Source organism: Lynx rufus, unplaced genomic scaffold (genome assembly GCF_022079265.1).
Source record: "Lynx rufus isolate CCGP_SWC_20201006 ecotype Redwood Valley unplaced genomic scaffold, mLynRuf1.p SCAF_1, whole genome shotgun sequence".
Taxonomy (NCBI): Eukaryota; Metazoa; Chordata; class Mammalia; order Carnivora; family Felidae; genus Lynx; species Lynx rufus.
The window spans coordinates 11,532,167-11,547,217 of NW_025814823.1; the positions used below are offsets into that span (position 1 = coordinate 11,532,167).

Sequence of the window (15,051 nt, forward strand, 5' to 3'; positions counted from 1 at the left end):
TTAACTTTCTTAACTAGTAGGACTACGAAATAAACAGCCCTCCGTTAGGAGAGAAGTGCTCTTCTGAATAGAATTCCTTCATATTACCAAATGTTACAACTGAGATTCACCCTGTGAGGAGTGTCAAGGGAAAAATCTGTGAGTGGCTTGATCACTAGGTCCTAGGAGTATATGATTCTGGAGCTTTCACTTAGATAAAGTTGTTAATGCAATTCTTGGAGGGAAAGATAGCCATCCATTTCCAAGAGACCTCGTCAAAAGGGTTTGTTTTCAGTGACAGTATTGAGTGTTGGAAGACTTTGGAATCACAGTTTGGTTTTTTTAATCGTGTTTAAACACTCTTCATATTTAGAAAGACCTTTTCAGGGCACAGAGATTCCGTAGTTTCCCTTCCCACTGTGGATATTAACACGTGTGAGGCAGCAGCTATCTAGTGTGCTCTGTGTTGGGATTCTATTTCCTGTTTCATTTGATTTTATTTTTTGTTCATTCATTTTTGTTATACTGAGTAAGCATCCGAAGAGATACAGACAGCAATGTGCTAAAATGACTGGGAGAGAAGTGTGGAGGCAGAGAGAAGTGCTTGTAGCACATGTCTGTTTTCAGTCGTATCTGCTATTCCAGAGAGTTAATAAAATTGTACTGCAGCGGGGTAAGAATGGGAGCTCTTGAACTGCCTCTCCCTGTATGCCCTGCAAGTGATTCATTCTCTCTGCATCAGTTTCATCATCCATAACATGCAAACAATACAGTGCCTACCTCCACGGGGTTACTGTAAGGATTAAATGAATTAATACATTTATCACACACAGATCCATTCCTCAAATATAGGGAGCATTCAGATGTCAGCCATTTGTAATGTTGATGACAGTTATGATTATTACGGTACATTTATAAGTAGGGGGTTATTTTGGCCCTGGGGAAATTTGTCACAAAGATAGGTGAACAGTCTAAGGCACCTGAAAATATTTGTTATGTGATAAGCTAAGTACATTAATCTCAATTTTTATATTGTCGTATTATTAAAGTGAACTCAGTTCTGTCGTATTTTATCCCCATTTAAAGAGATTCATGGGTCGCCTGGGTGGCTCAGTCGGTTAAGCATCCAACTTCAGCTCAGGTCATGATCTCACACGGTCCGTGAGTTCGAATCCCGCATCGGGCTCTGTGCTGACAGCTCAGAGCCTAGGGCCTGCTTCGAACTCTGTGTGTGTGTGTGTGTGTGTGTGTGTGTGTGTGTGTGTGTGTGTGTATCTCTCTCTCTCTCTCTCTCTCTCTCTCTCTCTCTCTTTGTTCCTCTCCCCCACTCACGCTCTGCCTCTCTCCCCCTCAAAAATAAATAAACATTACAAAATAAATAAAGAGGTTCATTTACAGTGGATGAGGTTTTTTTGTTTTGTTTGCCTTTTATTCTAATAAAATTTGCCTTAATAAATTAAATGATCATAGGCTTATTTCAGTGAAGAGCAGATAAGAGCTTTGAATAATCACAGACAGATGTTGAATGATAAGAAGCAAGCACAGATCCAGCTGGAATTCAGGAAGGCTATGGAATCTGCTGAGCAAGGAGAACAAATGTTACCAAGGGATGTTACAACTGTGTGGAAGATGCGTATCATAAGCTATGGGAAAAAAGAAAAAGATTCAGGTCAGTATGTAAATTTTTTTAAGTTCAAGTACTATTTATTAACAAAATGACTTCAAGTGCTAAAGTATAAAGTCAACATGTATCAAAGGAGCAAAAGTGGGCTACCAGTGCCCACAAGATAATGATATAATCCTTGGATCTTTGTTGTTACCATATTTGTTTTATAAGAATGTTAATGATTATCAGTTCTTGTATTATGTCTTTTTCCTCTTTATCTAGTTACATTGAGTATCTGGCGTCCATCATCAGATTTATATTCCCTGTTAACAGAGGGAAAAAGATACAGAATCTATCATCTTGCAACGTCACAATCTAAAAGTAAATCTGAAAGAGCTCACATACAGCTCACAGCAACAAAGAAAACTCAGTATCAACAACTACCGGTACAAACTTTTCATTATAGTTTTTTAATTTTGATTAATGCATATTAGTTTAGAGAATCTACATACGCTGATTTTTTTTTTCTTGTAGGCTTCAGATGAACTCCTATTCCAAGTTTATCAGCCGAGGGAGCCCCTTTACTTTAACAAACTATTGGATCCAGACTTCCAGCCACCTTGTTCTGAGGTGGACTTAATAGGATTTGTAGTTTCTGTTGTGAAAAAAATAGGTAATCCACAGTGTATTTTTTTTAATTTCTTTTTTTTTTTCTTGTTATTTTTTTTAATGTACATCCAAGTTAGTTAGCATATAGTGCAACAATGATTTCAGGAGTAGATTCCTTAATTCCCCTTACCCGTTTAGCCCATCCCCCCTCCCACACCCCTTCCAGGAACCCTCTGTTTGTTCTCCATGTTTAAGTCTCCCTCCCTGTTTTTTTGTCCCCCTCCCTGTTTTTATATTATTTTTGCTTCCCTTCCATTGTGTTCATCTGTTCTGTGTCTTAAAGTCCTCATGTAAGTGCAGTCCTGTGATATTTGTCTCTCTCTGACTTCGCTTACTATAATACCCTCTATTCCATCACGTAGTTGTAAATGGCCAGATTTCATTCTTTTTGATTGCCAAGTAATACTCCAGTGTGTGTGTGTGTGTGTGTGTGTGTGTGTGTGTGTGTGTGTGTGTGTTTACCACATCTTCTTTATCCATTCATCCATCGATGGACATTTGGACTCTTTCCACACTTTGGCTATTGTCGATAGTGCTGCTATAAACATGGGGGTGCATGCGCCCCTTCAAAACAGCACACCTGTATCCCTTGGATAAATGTCTAGTAGTGCAATTGCTGGGTTGTAGGGTAGTTCTATTTTTAATTTTTTGAGGAACCTCCATACTGTTTTCCAGAGTGGTTGCACCAGTTTGCATTCCCACCAGCAGTGCAAAAGAGATGCTCTTTCTCCCCATCCTCACCAACATCTGTTGTTACCTGAGTTGTTAATGTTTGCCACTTACAGGTGTGAGGTGGTATCTTATTGTGGTTTTGATTTCTATTTCCCTGATGAGGAGTGAAGTTGAGCATTTCTTCATGTGCTGGTTGGCCATCTAGATGTCTTCTTTGGAGAGGTGTCTATTCATGTCTTTTGCCCATTTCTTCACTAGATTATTTGTTTATTGGGTGTTGAGTTTGGTAAGTTCTTTATAGATGTTGGATACTAGCCCTTTATCTGATATGTCGTTTACAAATATCTTCTCCCATTCTGTCGGCTGCCTTTTAGTTTTGCTGATTGTTTCCTTTGCTCCACGGTGTATTTGTAATTGTAGCTTTTTATGAATGCTTTTGGAAAATGTTATCTTTTAAAATTTGTCTTCCTTAAGATTAATTGGAGTTACAAATCAGCAAATTTAGTGACTAGCGATTTGAAAGTAGGCCTGTGTTAACCTCAATTCTTCATGAACAGCAATTCTACAGTATTACAGGGAAAGAACCTACATCCTATTCTGTGCTATTTAATTTTAAAGAAGTTGCTAGGAATGTTTTGTAGCATTTGAATGGTTATTGGGTAAATAATTATAACTTCCCTCTATAGTTTATTGAGCACTCAAACCTCCACCTCCCGCTTCTCTGCAGTATCCCTCATATCCCAAATAATGTCTCTTGTTCTAAAGCCAACTTTGTTTATTTAGTGTGGCCGCTCCAACTTTTGTATGGTTAGTACTTGTTTGTATGGTACATCTTTTCCCACCTGGTATTTTTAACCTGTCAACATCTTTATATTTAAATTGGGTTTCTGGAAGACAGCCCAGTTGGATCTTGCTTTCTTATCCAGTGTGAGGGTCTCTGGTCTTTTAACTGGTTTGTTTAATCTGATCAACTTTAATGTGACTATTAGCATGGTTGGATTAAAATGTACCTACCACCTTGCTAGCTAGCTATTTTCCCTGTGTCCCATTAGTTCCCTGTGTTGGAAGGTTATTCTCTGTGATGTTCCTACGCATTTTGTAGCAGCCATTGTCTCAGACTCTCACTTCAAGAATGCTTATATAGCAAAAAAATCTTGGAAGGATGGAGATCGTGTCTGCCTCCAACACAGAGGGCACATTTATTTCCCAACCAGGGAATCTGGTCTCTTTTTCTGTGTGTTTGATTTTTTTTTTTCTTGTTTATTGTTGTTGTTATTGTCGTTGTTTAAATTCCATGGGTGAGATTCTGATTGTATTTTGAAGGAGAGGGACAGTGTGAAGTAAAGAGAGGAGTCAAGGAGTTCAGTGCCAAGGTGTTTGGTCTGAGCACGTGAGAAGAGAGAGCTGTCATTTACTGAGAGGGAAAGAGAACAAGAAAAAGAGATGTGTGTGGGAAGGGTGAAGAGCTCAGTTTGGTCAGTTAAGTTTTAGATGCTTGGTCTAAACAGAAATTTCTAGCTGACAGTTGGGTATGCAGGAGTCTGGGGAAGATATAAACTGGGACATCATCAACGTACAGGTGCCGTTTAAAGCTGTGAGACTGGATGAGGTCAGTGGGTGTGGGAGTAGCTAGAGAGGTGGCTCGGACACTCTGACGTGTAGAAGCAGGAAGATGTAAAGGAACCAGTAAAAGAAACCAGGGGAGCAGCCTGAGGGGTGGGAGGAATACTTAGGGAGTGAGCTGCGCTGAGAGCCCAGAGGGAAGAGTTCCAGAGAGAGGGGACTGATTCGATCTCGGATGGCATTTGATAGCTGAGACAGGGAGGCGAGGGCCAGGAAGGGGCTGCTGGCTTGAGCCCCAGGAGGAGCCAGTCTGATGGTAAGGTGGGCAGGGGAGTGGAAGGAGAGGCACGCGCACAGTGGACACAGGCACTACAAGGTCACGCTTCAAGCACCGAAGGGAAACGGAGCGCTCACAAGAAGGAGAATTGGGATCAAGAGAATGTCTGTGTTTTCCAGTGCAAGTGCTACTAGCATCCCGATGAGATCGTGTAGACTGACTAGAAAGGTCCAATAACGGGGGTGAATGTTTTTAGAGGTGGGGAGCAGCAGCGAGCCAAGAGCAGGGGAGACAACTACCCCAGCCTGACGTCCTGTAGCACAAGAGGTCTGCAGGGGGCAGCAGTGGCCTCGGAGGAGGAGAGCCAGGTCTCAGTTACAGCAGGCCGGTAAAGACAGCACTTAAGGAATGGTTGAGGGTAGTGAGGACTTGTCCAGTGAAGGTGTTCCAGGCGACAGGGAGAGGTAGGAGACGGTGCGAAAGGAGGTAGTGTATGAAACTTTCCGGAGATGGGAAATACGGCAGGACCCGGGAGCCTGGCTGCTTGTGGAGACTTACCTGAGATCACTTCTCATGGCCCCAGGGCAGATAGCAGTGAGGAGGTGAGGTGCACGGGAGGAAAACGTGTGGAGACCTGCCAGGACCCAGTGGTTCTTGACTTTCTACCGTGTCCAAGACCATTTTTCCCCCTCTTAGTTACTGAGTAATGGCTGCGAACTTGAGTTTCTTTCCACTATATATTGCCCATCTCTGGGAGATACTAGCTCTGTTCTTCATCATTTTTCCTGGTTCCATGAGTCCCCTGTGATTAATTTGCTTTGCTGCCATAACTAAGTACCACAAACTGGGGGAGCGTAAACAACCAAAATTTACTGTCTCAGTTCTGCAGACCAGAAGTCCGAAAGCAAGGTGTTGGCAGAGTTGGTTCCTTCTGAGGCTGTGAGGGAGACGTGTTCAGCGCCTTGCTCCCCGCACCCGCTGGTTTGCTGGCAATCTTTACTGCTCCGTGGCTTATAGGTGCACCACCACGATCTCTGCCTTCATCTTCACGTGACTTTCTCTCTGTGTGCGTGTCTGTGTCCAAACTTCCCCTTTGTATAAGGACATTGATCATCACGACTGCATCTTAACTTGATTACGTCTGCAAAGACCTTGTTTCCAAATAAGGTCACGCTCACAGGTACTGGGGGTCAGGACTTCAACATCTTGAGTGGGGGACACAGTTCAACCCACCAACACCCTGGAATGTTCACTTCTGTCAGTCCTGGTCGTCTGCTTTTCCCCTGCAGCCATGTTCATTATTTGCGATCAGAAGAGGAAAAAGGTAAGATGCCCATTCCATTTGCTTTTCTTCAGGTTTACAGGTAATAGAATTCTCAAATTTTCACCAGTTTGGGGAGGGAGATTAGAAGCTGAGCCCTTCTGTGCCTGGCCTATCCACACTCTCGTTTCTTTCTTTCATCACCAGTTTTTAAATTTTACATCAGAATATTCCTCATTTGGGTTTTTAGTGAACATTTCTTTTTTTTTTTTTTTATTTAGTTTGATGTTAAATATTAGAGGAAAAAATTCTCTTCGAACGTTTCGAAGTGCCACCTTAAACCCAAAGTAGTACTTATCTAACACTCAAATCTACTGATGATGGTTCCTGGCTTAAAATCGTCAGTGGCTCCTGTCCCTTAGAAAATGAAACCCACACTCCTTCATAGGCCTGAAAAACTCTTCAGCTGCCTCAAACCACCACCCCACACACCTCGGCTAAACTGTGCCACTTCATGTGCCTGATGCATTATATATAACATTTAACACTTTCAACCTTTAAAAAATACACCTTACTAACAATGCCCTTTGTCCTCCTGTCTAAAGGAGTTGGAGAACCGTTGTCATTCGCTATTCAGCCCAGCTGAATAACGTTCCTCCCCAGCTGGGGGCTTATGCCAGCTTAGATCTTCCCTCCTCAGTTTCTGCAGCGTTTAGTGCGTTGGGTTGCTTCAGCATCCGTCACGTGGCCCATGATCTTGTGTCCACGTTTCTGAGCCTCCTCCCCACCAATGATACTGTGATCTCTTCAAGGACAGGGACTCAGTTTTAGTTTCTTTCTGTCCCCACTTCTAACAAAATGGGGCGGGGGGAGTGGGTAATTGTTGAAAACTTCACATATATACATAAAGTGCTCGTAGTAATGCTGTTCATTTGCTGTTATCATCCCTCTGTACAGATGGGGAGACCGGAGCTCAGAGATGTTAAATAACCTGCCCAAGGTCACAATTATATAAACGATTGGAACCCATACTTTCAGGCTCTAATGCCTATGTGTTCTTCTTCTGCTTCAGCTAACAAAGCCAAACCAAATCCAACCATCTGAGAGTTGGGCTTGAAGTAGGGACTACTGTGTGTTCAATCTGTTGTGTTACTATATTACAAACACTGTGGCATCCGATGAATTAATTAAACGAGATCACTTCTTAGGTCAGTTTCCCAGGAAACAGACTGAGATTTTCATGCAGATGTATTGGAAAGTGCACTCAGGAGCAGCACCTGTGGGGAAGCAGCAGCTGCCTCTGGGCAGAGAGGGGAGCTGCGGGGTGGGGGGGGGGGGGGGGCGTGGGGGGCGCTCAGGGAGCCGTGCAGCGCTTGGCAGAGGGGGAAGCCATGCAGTGCCATCGCTGCAGTCCCGGTCTGGTGGGGATTCTGCAGCTGGCGTGTCTCTTGGCGAGAATTTGTGAAGTGGCCTCACATACTGCTGTGTGCTTTAGCCTTTCAGTGAAACTTTCGAAAAAGAATCTAAAGGGAACAGTGGATTCTGCATGAGTTCAGAACAATCCCAGACTGCAAACCTGCAGAATAATCTCCCTCTTATCCTTTTATTTTCTTGATTTTTTCAGTGCCAACATTCTAAAAGTGTTACTTGAAAAAAATTCTTCCAGTTGTTACCATTTGTACGAGATGTGTGGTAATTACAGAAGATTTTCTATTTTTTTTCAGTGTGTATAATTTGATCTAGGTATGAAACCTGTACTGAGGAAAAAATGAAATGAGGGAGCTATCCTGGAAGCTTATTTTCATATTTTGCATTTTCTAAATGTTTTTCAGTAAACAAGTATTGCTTTTAAAATTGGGGGGAAAACATAGTTTAAAGAAGCACATTTGAGAGAAGGGCTGTAATCATTTTGAATATAATTAGAGGCAAATTCCCAAATTAGAAAATTGAACATACTTGGGAAACATAATTTCTCTAAAAGCAGTATTTAATATTTAGGATTACAATCCATTAAATGAATCTACTTATAAAATTGAAAACAGTGAAAGGAATAACCATCATTTGCAACAGGATAAACAAATCATTATCTGAGAATGGCAATTCTTTGGGTTCCTATCATTTATAAGGGAAACATAATTCTTAAAGTAACAGAGATAAGAAATTCTAAATCATTAGATTAAATGGTGAGTGCCTCAGTCCTGTCTCTTCCCATTTTTGGCATTGAAACTTTTTCACTTTTTATTTTGAATAATTTCAGGCCTTCAGAAAAGTTGCAAAACTAATGCAGACTTTACAATTATCCCTCCCCCAGCTTCCCCTAATGTCAGCATTTTGTGTGACCATGGTACCATTATTAGAATCAGGAAGTTAACATTGGCATAATATTATTACCTGCAGTGTAGATTTATGCTGTTTTACTTCTTCTGTTCCAGGATCCCACTTTCATGTAATCATCATTTCTCCCGAGTCTCCTCTCGTCTTTAACAGTTCCCCAGTCTTCTCTTGGTTATTTTTTTTTTTTATGTTTATTTACTTTTGACAGAGAGAGAGAGAGCATGAGTGGGGGAGGGGTAGAGAGAGGGGGAGACACAGAATCCGAAACAGGCTCCGGGCTCCGAGCTGTCAGCACAGAGCCCGACGCGGGGCTCGAGCTCACGGACCGCGAGATCATGACCTGAGCCGAAGTCAGACGGTCAACCGACTGAGCCACCAGGTGCCCCTCCCCAGTCTTCTCCCGTTTTTCCCAATCTTGACTCTCTTGAATAGACTGATCATGTTGTAGCATTTTCCTCAACTTGGGTTTGTCTGATGTTTTCTCATGATTGGAATAAGGTTATACATGTTTGGCAAAAGTGCCACAGAAACAGTGTTGTGTCTGTCTGCCTCCCCATCAAGGGTTTAACGATGCTGATATTACTTGTTACTGGGAGCGGCAGCCTTGAGGTCTGCAACCTTAACCTTAAAGGAGATTCCTTGAGACTATGCAAGTCCAATTTCACCTCAAACTTTCACCAATTAATTTTAGCATCTATCAGCTGATTTTGTTTGCAGCAGTTTTTACTGTAGTGTTTGCCTAATGATTTCTTTTTTTTTTTCTTCTTTCATTCTCCATTTATTGGAGCTCTACTATAAGGAAGAGCTGCCCCTTTTCCCCAAATTTACTTTCTTATTTGATTTATATCAGTATGGACGAATGAATATGTATTTTAGTCTGTGGGTTACAATTCAATACCTGCATTATTTTGTTGTTTAGATTGTTTCCGTTTGGGCCACTAGGAGTTTTTTCAGGTTGACTCCTGTAATTTTGGGAGCACCTCTTTTCGGCATTACAAGATGTTCCAGGTTCATCTTATATGTTCCTTGCCCCAATCAAGTTGAACCAACTACTTCTCAAAGAAACCCTGGATCACTTTTTTTTTTCTTTCTTTCTTTTTTTTTTTTTTTTTTTTTTGAGAAAACTGTGTTTATAGCCATGACCTGATGGCTAGGTACACTCATTACTGCACAAGCATCATTGCTTCTAGGCCCTATCAGACAGAAGGAGCCAGGAAGTATGTGTGTATATTCTATTGTGGATTTCCCCCTCTGGTTGGGCTTGTTTGTTGGTGGGATAGGTGAAGCGTGTGTGAAACACTGTGGTTCTAAGAATCAGCTGCACAAAGACATACCAAGGGAAGCATCACTTTTCATTCCTTCCACCCCAGTGCTGTTTCTCCCCTGCTTTCTACCCACGTCCTGTCTCTGTAGTTTCTGCTTTATCCTTCCTGTATTTGTTCTCCACAAGTGGACAGATACATGTACAATTTCTTATATCAACTTCTTTCTTATATGAAGAGTAACAAACTTTAATTTTTGTGCGTGTGCGTGCTTTTCTTTTTTTACTTAACAGTATCAGTTCATAGCAAGCTATCTCATTCTTTATTTCTTTTTAATTCCTAGATATTCTATTTTTAGTGCAATTGTAAATGGGATTTTCTTAATTTCTCTTTCTGCTAGTTATTAGTAAATAGAAACACTATAGATTTCTGTGCATTAATTTTGTATCCTGAAACTTGAATGAATTCATGGATCAGTTCTAGTAGTTTTTTTGATGGAGTCCTTATGGTTTTCTATATAGTGTCATGTCATCTGCAAAGAGTGAAAGTTTAATTTCTTTCTTACCAATCTGGATCATTTTTTTTCTTTTTTGTCTAATTGCTGCAGCTAGGATATCTAGTACTGTGTTGAATAAAAATGGTGAGAGTGGACATCTTTGTCTTGTTCCTGATTTTAGCGGGAAAGCTCTCAGTTTTTTACCACTGAGTATGATGTTGGGTTTTTCATATGTTCCCTCTAACCCTGCTTTGTTGAGGATTCTCATCATGAATGGATGTTGTACTTTGTCAGATCCTTTCTCTGCTTCTGTTGAGATGATCATATGATTTTTTATCCTTTCTCTTCTTGATGTAATGTATTGTGGTGATTAATTTGCAAATATTGAACCACTCTTGTATCCTGGGAATGAAACCCCTTTGATTGTGGTGAATGGTTTTTTTAATGTATTGTTGGATTCAGTTTCCTAATGTTTTGTTGAGGATTTGTTCATCGGGCATATTGGCGTGTAGTTTGTTTTCAAGTGTCTATCTGGTTTTGGTATCAGGATAATGCTGTACTCATAGAGTGTATTTGGGGGTCTTCCTTCCTCTTCTGTTTTTTGAACTAGTTTGAGAAGAATAGGTATTCACTGTTACTTAAATGTTCACCTGTGAATTCACCTGTGAAGCCATCTGGTCCTGGGCTTTTGTTTATTGGGAATTGTTTGATTACTGATTCATTTTCATTGCTAGTAATCAGTCTGTTCAAATTTTCTGTTTCTTCCTGATTCAGTTTTGGGAGGTTACATGTTTCTAAGAATTTATGCATTTCTCCTAGATTGTCCAACTTGTTGGCATATACTTTTTCATAATGTGATCTTTGTATTTTTATTATTTCTCCTCCTTCATTTGTGATTTTGTTTGAGCCCTCTTTTCCTTGAGGAGTCTGGCTTTGGTCTGGTTTACCAATTTTGTTTATCTTTTCAAAGATCTAGCTTCTGGTTTCATTGATCTTTTTTTTTTTTTTTGTCTCATTTATTTCTGCTCTAATCTTTATAATTTCTTTCCTTCTACTAGCTTTGGATTTTGTTTGTTCTTTTTCTGTTTCCTTTGGGTGTAAGTTTAGGTTGTTTATTAGGGATTTTTCTTATTTCTTGAAGTAGGCCTGTATTGCTATAAACTTCCCTGTTAGAACAGCTTTTGCTTCTCCCCAAAGATCTTGGACCGTTTGTTTACAGAGCACTTCCTCATTCTTTTGTACAGCTGCATAGTACAAAATTGTATGAATGTGCCAGTGTTTGTCCCTACCACTCTCCTGTGCTTCAGTGAGTAACCTTGTACAGAGTGTTTTCATGAATCTTGTTCATATATATCTCACTATTATTGGAAGTACATCTTCAGAATTGAGTACTAAAAGTGGGTTGCTGGGTGGAAAGGTAAGTGTGTGTCATTTTGCTGGGTTCTACCAGTTTTTTCTCCAGAGGGTTGCACAAATTTGTATTCCCACCAGCAATGTATGAGTATACCTGCTTCCCCATGGCCTCAGTAACAGAATATGTTGTCATATTAACACTGAAATTTTAACACCATAAACAGCAGGTTATTTTGGAAATTCTGGGCTTTCTCTAAACTTATTTTGGTCTGTTTTACTATTAGCATACCAAAACAAATAGGCATATTAGGGGGCGCCTGGGTGGCGCAGTCGGTTAAACGTCCGACTTCAGCCAGGTCATGATCTTGCGGTCCGTGAGTTCGAGCCCCGCATCAGGCTCTGGGCTGATGGCTCAGAGCCTGGAGCCTGTTTCCGATTCTGTGTCTCCCTCCCTCTCTGCCTCTCCCCCGTTCATGCTCTGTCTCTCTCTGTCCCAAAAATAAATAAACGTTGAAAAAAAAAATAAAAAATAAAAAAAAAAATAGGCATATTAGAACTTCCTTGAATTTTTTAAAGTTTATCTCACATATGTAATGAAGTGGAATTTTTTGTTTTGTTTTGTTTCATCTTAGGTTTTGCTCCTTTGGTCTATTTGTCAGATGAATGCCATAATTTATTGGCAATCAAGGTCTGGACCGATCTTAATGAAGACATTGTTAAACCTCATACATTAATTGCTGCTAGCAACCTCCAGTGGCGACCAGAATCTAAATCAGGAATTCCTACTTTATTTGCTGGAGATTTTTCCAGGTTTTCTGCCAGTCCAAAGGAGGGCCATTTTCAAGAGACCTTCCACAAAATGAAAAATACTATTGAGGTAAAATTACTTTGGGCATTACCACGCATTTTGGTATTTTCTTATTTTGATGGTCAAATATCAAGGAAATGGTGGCTTCTATGAAAATTGGATAGTCGGGAAATAATGTGAGATGAGGGTTCCTCAAAGATGAATTGCTCAGGAGCCTGAGGAGATGGGGGGACAACAGCTGGGAGAAAGTGACTTGAAGGGGATTGAGTGAGGAGAAATCCTGAGGAGCATGTTCAGAGCTACAGGTCATGTGGGCAACAAGAATGAGTTACCCATGGTTCATAGCAGTATCATTCGTTAATAACCGGCAGATTCCAAATTCACGTTTTAAAGTCCCTATCTAGTATTTTATAGCTTATGTCTGTCCTTGATTTGAAATAATCTCAAATAGGAGAATACTGAAATTATTTTCCCTGGGTAATGTATACATTTTATGCTTAAATTTATACATATAGCAAGTAATAATTATTAGCTACGGTTTTAGAGTGCTTGCTGTATGTCAGGCTTTGTTCATAGCCTGTCACATTCAATTCTTCCACCAATCCTATGAGGTGGGGAACTGTTTTTCCATTTTATTGATGAAAAACAGCGAGATTAAGTCACACAGCCAAGTTGTTAGAAGCAAGATTCATACTTAAGCTCTCTGAGTGCACAGCCCCAACTTTTTTTTTTTTTTTTTTTTTTTTTTTTGAGAGAGAGAGAGATGGAGGGAGGGAGGGAGGGGCGGAGCGAGAGGGAGACACAGAATCCTTAGCAGGCTCTAGGCTCTGAGCTATCAGCACGGAGCCCGAGACGGGGCTCAAACTCACAAACTGCAAGATATGACCTGAACTGAAGTCAGATGCTTAACTGAGTGCGCCACCCAAGTGCCCCTGCATAGCCCCACCTATTAACCACTGTGCAATGCTGCCTCCCAATAAAATTTTGGATTTTATAAATTGCTAACTAGTAAAGAATCTTCAAGATAAGGCTGTTAGTTTGATATCTGAAATGTGTGTTGTTCAAAATATATATATAAATAAAATCATATTTTAAAAGCATCAGAGTAGCCAGCTGTATAAAGGAAGTTTGTGTAATATTTTACCTAAAGACTCAATATATATTATAGTGAAGAATAACATCCTAATTGATCTGGTTTCTAAATTGGGGGTGGAGTGGGAATTATATTCACGATTTGGCCTCCATACAGATGAAAAACATCCCAGGATTTCTCCCAGGTTTTATTCAAGGATTGTTCAGAGACAACTGTTATTTACATAGCATTTTTAACTTTTACAAAATACTCTCATGAATTAGGTTAAATTATATAAAATTGCTGGTATTCGACCAGTTGTAACTTCGGAAACAACAGTTTTATGTGGCTTAACCTATACATTGTTTCCGTTCTTAGAACAGACGTGAGGCAGTTGTCTCATTTTACTACTAACCCAGGGCATACTCTGTAGATGTTAGGTGATTTACAGCTATTAGGTAGGAAATAGAGCTGGAACTTGAGCCCCTGTCTTCCAGCTCTTAATCCAGTACCGTGGAATACCTTGCTAATTAAACTGGCTGGTTGGCAAGATCTCTCCCGTCTCTTTCCTTCCCTGACGTACACACATTCCCTCCCTCCCTCCAACATGTTGGCTTTGCATTTTTACACTGGTATATTGTTTGACAGTTGCTCTCAAATTTTGGGTGTGTCATTCTTTTTTTCTGGTCTGAATCTTTTATTTCTAATTTTAAAGGTAACATTTTCTGAAAACATGAAAATGTGTATTTTCATTTTACAAAACAGCTTTTCCAATTTATTTTCTTAGAATGTTGATACGTTTTGCAACGATGCAGAAAACAAACTTGTGCATATACTTAATGCAAACAGTCCCAAGGTGTTCACCCCGACGAAAGACTATGCTTCAGAGCCACACACCATTCAAACAGTCCTTGGCCTAGGAAATAAACTTTCGGTAAGTTAATTGAAGGAATTTTATGAGTATTATATATGCAGTCAATACTATATTCTGGTGTGCATGTGGTAAACTTGGTGAAATGGAATTAAACTTGACTAGAAAGTGTAGTTTATTGTTAAGTGGCTCCTGTAAGTATAGGTTATCTGGAAATTGTATCTTGTTTATCAAAGCCAGAATGGAACCTTCTTTGGGGTTACATTTGACAAACAGGTGCTTTCATTTTTAGCATTGCAAGTGCATGTGATAGAAAATAGTGTTTTGCCTCTGTTTTGCCTCTGTCCTTTTGCTAGAAGGACTATTCTATACAGTTAGGGGTGTTTCTAAGCTCAGCTTAACTCTTTAAATCACCGTACACGCAAATTAAGCTGTAAGGTCTTAATACTGACTGATGACTAAATCTCAAGTAGCTAACAGTTGCTTAGTGTATCTGTATTAACTCATTTAATCTTTACCACAACCCATGGGATGAAAATTATCTCTGTTTTGCAAATGAGGAAACTATGGTCTAGAGAGGTTGAACAGTTGCCTAAAGTCACAAAACTAGAAAAGTTAAGTATTAGAACCCAGGCAGTCTGTGCTCTTAAAATGGTTTAAAAATGCTGATCTTTGTTTAAGCTGTTAATGAAAAAAGAAAAGATTCAAGAGTCAGTTAAATCCCCCTGCCTCCCTTTTTGTCTTTTATTACAATTAGTCTTCATTCTGCTTTCTTTTTGTGTCATTTTTGCATCCTTTTATGCAAAACTGTTTCCTTCTGGAATGAGA

The 15,051-nt window shown here is 40.1% G+C and overlaps 1 protein-coding gene across 1 annotated transcript in view; it reads left to right on the plus strand.

The window, feature by feature from the left end:
• Window positions 1–15,051, plus strand: part of BRCA2 (BRCA2 DNA repair associated) — a 59,518-nt gene that overhangs the window by 43,338 nt on the left and 1,129 nt on the right. Inside the window, exons 21-25 of the mRNA XM_047078674.1 lie at window positions 1,450–1,648; window positions 1,868–2,031; window positions 2,120–2,258; window positions 12,105–12,349; window positions 14,140–14,286. Coding sequence (XP_046934630.1) covers window positions 1,450–1,648; window positions 1,868–2,031; window positions 2,120–2,258; window positions 12,105–12,349; window positions 14,140–14,286 — 894 coding nt within the window. The remainder of the gene's footprint in view (window positions 1–1,449; window positions 1,649–1,867; window positions 2,032–2,119; window positions 2,259–12,104; window positions 12,350–14,139; window positions 14,287–15,051) is intronic.